The sequence below is a fragment of the Gracilinanus agilis genome, unplaced genomic scaffold, assembly GCF_016433145.1.
Source record: "Gracilinanus agilis isolate LMUSP501 unplaced genomic scaffold, AgileGrace unplaced_scaffold57856, whole genome shotgun sequence".
Classification (NCBI taxonomy): Eukaryota; Metazoa; Chordata; class Mammalia; order Didelphimorphia; family Didelphidae; genus Gracilinanus; species Gracilinanus agilis.
Window position 1 is genome coordinate 2,399 of NW_025393416.1, and position 4,612 is coordinate 7,010.

Consider the following 4,612-nt stretch of genomic DNA (forward strand, 5'->3'; position numbering starts at 1 on the left):
TGTTTGGACAGGAATCACCATACTTCCCTTCCTGTCTAATCTCTCTACCAACCAATAGGTGTTACTTCCTCATCCAGGTCAGAGGCTGAAGGAAAATCATCTTAAAGGGGTTTGGTCCTTACCAAGGGAAATGACATCAATTCCTTGGCTGACTTAGTCACTGGGTATTTGTCATTCCTATGTTCAGTACCTCTAATCTACAGTTTGTGATTAATCCATATTAGTTTCCTGACTTTACCAGCTTTACCAACCACCATTATAGATTTAGTCTTAAACCCTCATTTCAGCACTAACCATTGGGTATCTAGTTCTCCCCAACTCCCTGTGATTTCCTATGATGGGATAGTCATACTCTTCAGTCACTGGGACCCTGACAAACTGCTTAGATTGGCCTACCAATATTGTGGGGAGGAGGGTGGAGATGAGAAGTGCTACACATGTTTTTTTTCTGCAATGTGAAGTCTATCTCAAGTATATTAGTAACGCTCCCTTGGTAAATTCCTTCTCACTAAAGCCCCCTTTCAAGGCTCACAGGTTGATTCCCAACCTCATTCTGATGTTTGTATCTCTCATGGTCTGCCTGTTTTCCTGGTAGGAAAAGGTTTTTACTTGCAGAAAAGCCACTGCAATGACCATAGCTAAGTTTTTACATTTATTTTTTTAGAAAGGATTTTCCCCATTTAGGGGATCCCCAAAGAAGTCCATGGTAACAAAAGGAACCTATTCTACCAGGTCAGTCGTCTCCCAGCTGCTGGCTGGCTGGTTGGCACTTCAGCAATTACACTCCACTTGCCACTGTAAAAGGGAATTCTTGGTTCTTTGAGTTCATACTTGTCAAAATGGTATCCTTTGTTCTCTTTGCCTCCTTGGAGTTAACACTTTGGTTAGCAATAACTTTGAATCAACACACACTTGAACTAGGTGGGAGAAGCTTGAAAACCATTTAGAGAATTTACACCCTACCAAATGTTAGGTGAGAAGCCAGCTAACTCAAACAGTCAGAAACTTGTTCACACCCCAAGAAAGAGTGAACCCTTTTGATGAATATTCACACCTCCAGAATGTGCAAATTCCCACAAAGACTGCCCTCTGGGCAGGGCTAGACAATTTGGAAGCTGTGGTTGGCCCCTGTGAAAAGGAGCAGGGACAGGAAACCACCATAAAAGCCATGAAGGCAGTCTGGAGAGACTAGTAGAGAGTGTACTCCAAGAAAAGGAGAGTCACTCCAAGAAGGAAGTTCAGCCTCAAGAAGAAGATTGGGTCAAAGAAGAAAGTGGGCCTCAGGAGTAACCTTCAGCTCTAGTCATTGTCTTGGGTGAGTGGATAGCTGGTTTTTCCATCTTGTCTTCTAGAGATAGTTTAATTATTATTGAAAGGAAAACTACTTGCTCTGCTTTTGTGTGTCCTCATAGCTTCTGGCCATTAAACCTGTCCCGCAGAGACAGGCCAGGGAGCAGGATGGTCAAGTCCAGGACATTCCTGAAGAAGACTAGGGCGGGCAGGGTGCTGAAGATAGTGAGGGAGCATTATCTGCGAGATGACATAGGTTGTGGGACTTCAGGCTGCACTGAATGCTGGGGAGCACAGGAAGGGCAGGCTCTGGAGTCTTGGTCTTGCAACCCCCAGAGCAGCCTCTGCCCTCAGCCCCACTACCTCCTGCCTGACACCAACATATTACTTCACCAGATTGATATACTTGAGGATCCAGTCATCAGAAACGTAATCTTGCTACAAACAGTTCTCCAGGAGGTGAGGAATCAGAGTGCACCCATATATAAGAGAATCCGTGATTTGATAAGTGATCATACCAAGCATTTCTACACCTTCACCAATGAGCATCATAGAGAAACATATGTAGAACAAAAACAAGGGGAAAATGATAATGATCGGAATGATAGAGCTATCCGAGTGGCAGCAAAATGGTGCAATGAACACATGAAGAAAATGACAACAGATGAGAATCATCCTCAAGTTATCTTCATAACAAATGACATAAAAAATAAAGAGAAGGCAATAGAAGAGGGGGTCCCAGCTTATACATGTGAAGACTACATAAAAAGTTTAAAGGCAAACCCTGAACTGGTAGATCGTCTTGCTTGTCTATCTGATGAAGGGAATGAAATAGAAAGCCGAAAAGTAATATTTCCAGAGCATCTTCCCCTGAGTAAGTTACAGCAAGGCATAAAATCTGGTGCATACCTTCAAGGAACATTCAGAGCAAGTAGAGAGAATTATCTTGAAGCCACAGTATGGCTTCATGGAGATGATGAAGAGAACGGAGAGATCATCCTCCAAGGACTTAGAAACTTGAATCGAGCTATTCATGAGGACATTGTAGCTGTAGAGCTTTTGCCCAAAAGTCAGTGGGTAGCACCATCTTCTGTGGTCTTACAAGATGATGGACAAAATGGTGATGATGAAGAAGTAAAAGAAAACACTCTAAAAATTGCTGTGAATGAGAAAATGTTAAGACCTTCAGGAAGAGTGTTAGGTATAATAAAGAGGAACTGGAGGCCATTTTGTGGCATGCTTTCCAAGTCTGATATTAAGGAGTCAAGAAGGCATCTCTTTATACCTGCTGACAAGAGAATACCTCCAATTCGAATAGAAACAAGACAAGCTTCAACCTTAGAAGGACAAAGAATTATTGTTGCAATGGATGGTTGGCCCAAGAATTCTAGATATCCTAATGGTCACTTTGTAAAAAATTTAGGTGCTGTTGGTGATAAAGAGACTGAAACACAAGTTCTTCTTCTTGAACATGATATTCCCCATCAGCCTTTCTCTCAGGCTGTTCTTAGTTTCCTGCCAAAGATGCCTTGGAACATCACTGAAGAGGACATGAAAAATAGAGAAGATCTGAGACATCTTTGTGTTTGTAGTGTGGATCCTCCAAAGTGTACTGATATAGATGATGCTTTACATTATCGAGAACTAGAAAATGGACATCTAGAGGTTGGTGTTCACATTGCAGATGTTAGCCACTTCATTCGACCAGGAAATGCTTTGGATCAAGAGTCAGCTAAGAGAGGAACAACTGTATATCTTTGTGAAAAAAGAATTGATATGGTGCCAGAATTGCTGAGCTCTAATTTATGCTCTTTGAGATCAAATGTGGACAGACTTGCCTTTTCATGTATTTGGGAAATGAATCACAATGCTGAAATTTTAAAAACAAGATTTACAAAAAGTGCAATTAATTCAAAGGCCTCACTTACATATGCAGAAGCTCAAATGAGAATTGATTCAGCAAACATGAATGATGATATCACCACTAGTCTCCGTGGACTAAATAAACTAGCAAAAATTCTGAAGAGGCGGAGAATCGATGCAGGAGCTTTGATACTTTCTTCTCCGGAAGTTCGATTTCATGTGGATAGTGAAACTCATGACCCTATAGATCTTCAGACAAAGGAACTTAGAGAAACAAATTCCATGGTGGAGGAATTTATGTTGCTTGCCAATGTTTCTGTTGCAAAGAAAATCCATGAAGAATTTTCTGAAAATGCCTTGCTCAGAAAACATCCTGCTCCTCCTCCGTCAAATTACGAAGTTCTCGTGAAGGCAGCAAAATCCAAGAATTTGGATTTTAAGACTGATTCAGCAAAGGCTTTGGCTGACTCATTAGATCAAGTAGAATCTCCTGATTTTCCATATCTAAACACACTCTTCAGGATATTAACTACTCGCTGTATGATGCAGGCAGTTTACTTCTGCTCTGGAATGGATAAGGATTTTCATCACTATGGCTTAGCATCACCAATATATACACATTTTACTTCACCCATCAGAAGATACGCAGATATAATTGTCCATCGGCTTTTGGCAGTAGCTATAGGAGCAGATTCCACTTATCCAGATCTGACAAACAAGCACAAACTAGCAGATTTATGCAAAAATCTCAATTTCAGACACAAAATGGCACAATATGCACAGCGAGCATCTGTTACATTTCATACAAAGTTGTTCTTCAAAAATAAAGGAATAGTGAACGAAGAAGCCTATATTTTGTTTGTAAGGAAGAGTGCTATTGTGGTATTAATTCCAAAATATGGTTTAGAAGGAACAGTATTTTTTGAGGAAAAAGACAAACCAAAGCCAAGACTTACTTATGATGAGGAGATGCCCTCACTAAAAGTAGAAGATACAGAATTTCATATTTTTGATAAAGTTAAAGTGAAAATCACCTTAGACTCATCCAATCTTCAGCATCAGAAAATTCATATGTCCCTGCTAGAACCCCAGATACCAGGAGTAAATGTTCCTACCCATTCTACAAGCTCGAACACTGACGAACCAGAAAAAAAGAGGAGAAAGCTAGAAAATTAGCTGTATGTAATGTCAAAGAGACTCTTAAAAATTGATTTCCTTTTGTAATATTGAGGAAGAACACTGGCAAGTTTCATGTTTAAAAATATTGAGTGCAAATTTAATTTGTTGCTTTTAAAGTGCATCTTAATCATTTAAAAATGACATTTTTATTAAACAATTGTCTTCAAGTCTTTCTCATCAAAAAAAAAAGGAAATGTGACTTTAAAAGTGTTGTCTATTACATAAAACAGTTGACTCTCACTTATTGTAAAGTGAAGATTTTTCTGCTGCACGTAAAGTG

The 4,612-nt window shown here is 39.8% G+C and overlaps 1 protein-coding gene across 1 annotated transcript; it reads left to right on the top strand.

Moving 5' to 3' along the window:
• Positions 1–1,458: 1,458 nt before the first annotated feature.
• LOC123256329 (exosome complex exonuclease RRP44-like) lies at positions 1,459–4,329 on the top strand. Its single transcript, XM_044684970.1, has one exon. The coding sequence runs from the start codon at positions 1,459–1,461 to the stop codon at positions 4,327–4,329; it is 2,871 nt and encodes a 956-aa protein (XP_044540905.1).
• The last annotated feature ends 283 nt before the right edge of the window (positions 4,330–4,612 follow it).

Excerpts from the sequence above, each read along its gene's own strand:
- LOC123256329 (XM_044684970.1), top strand. The coding sequence starts at position 1,459 with ATGGTCAAGTCCAGGACATTCCTGAAGAAGACTAGGGCGGGCAGGGTG.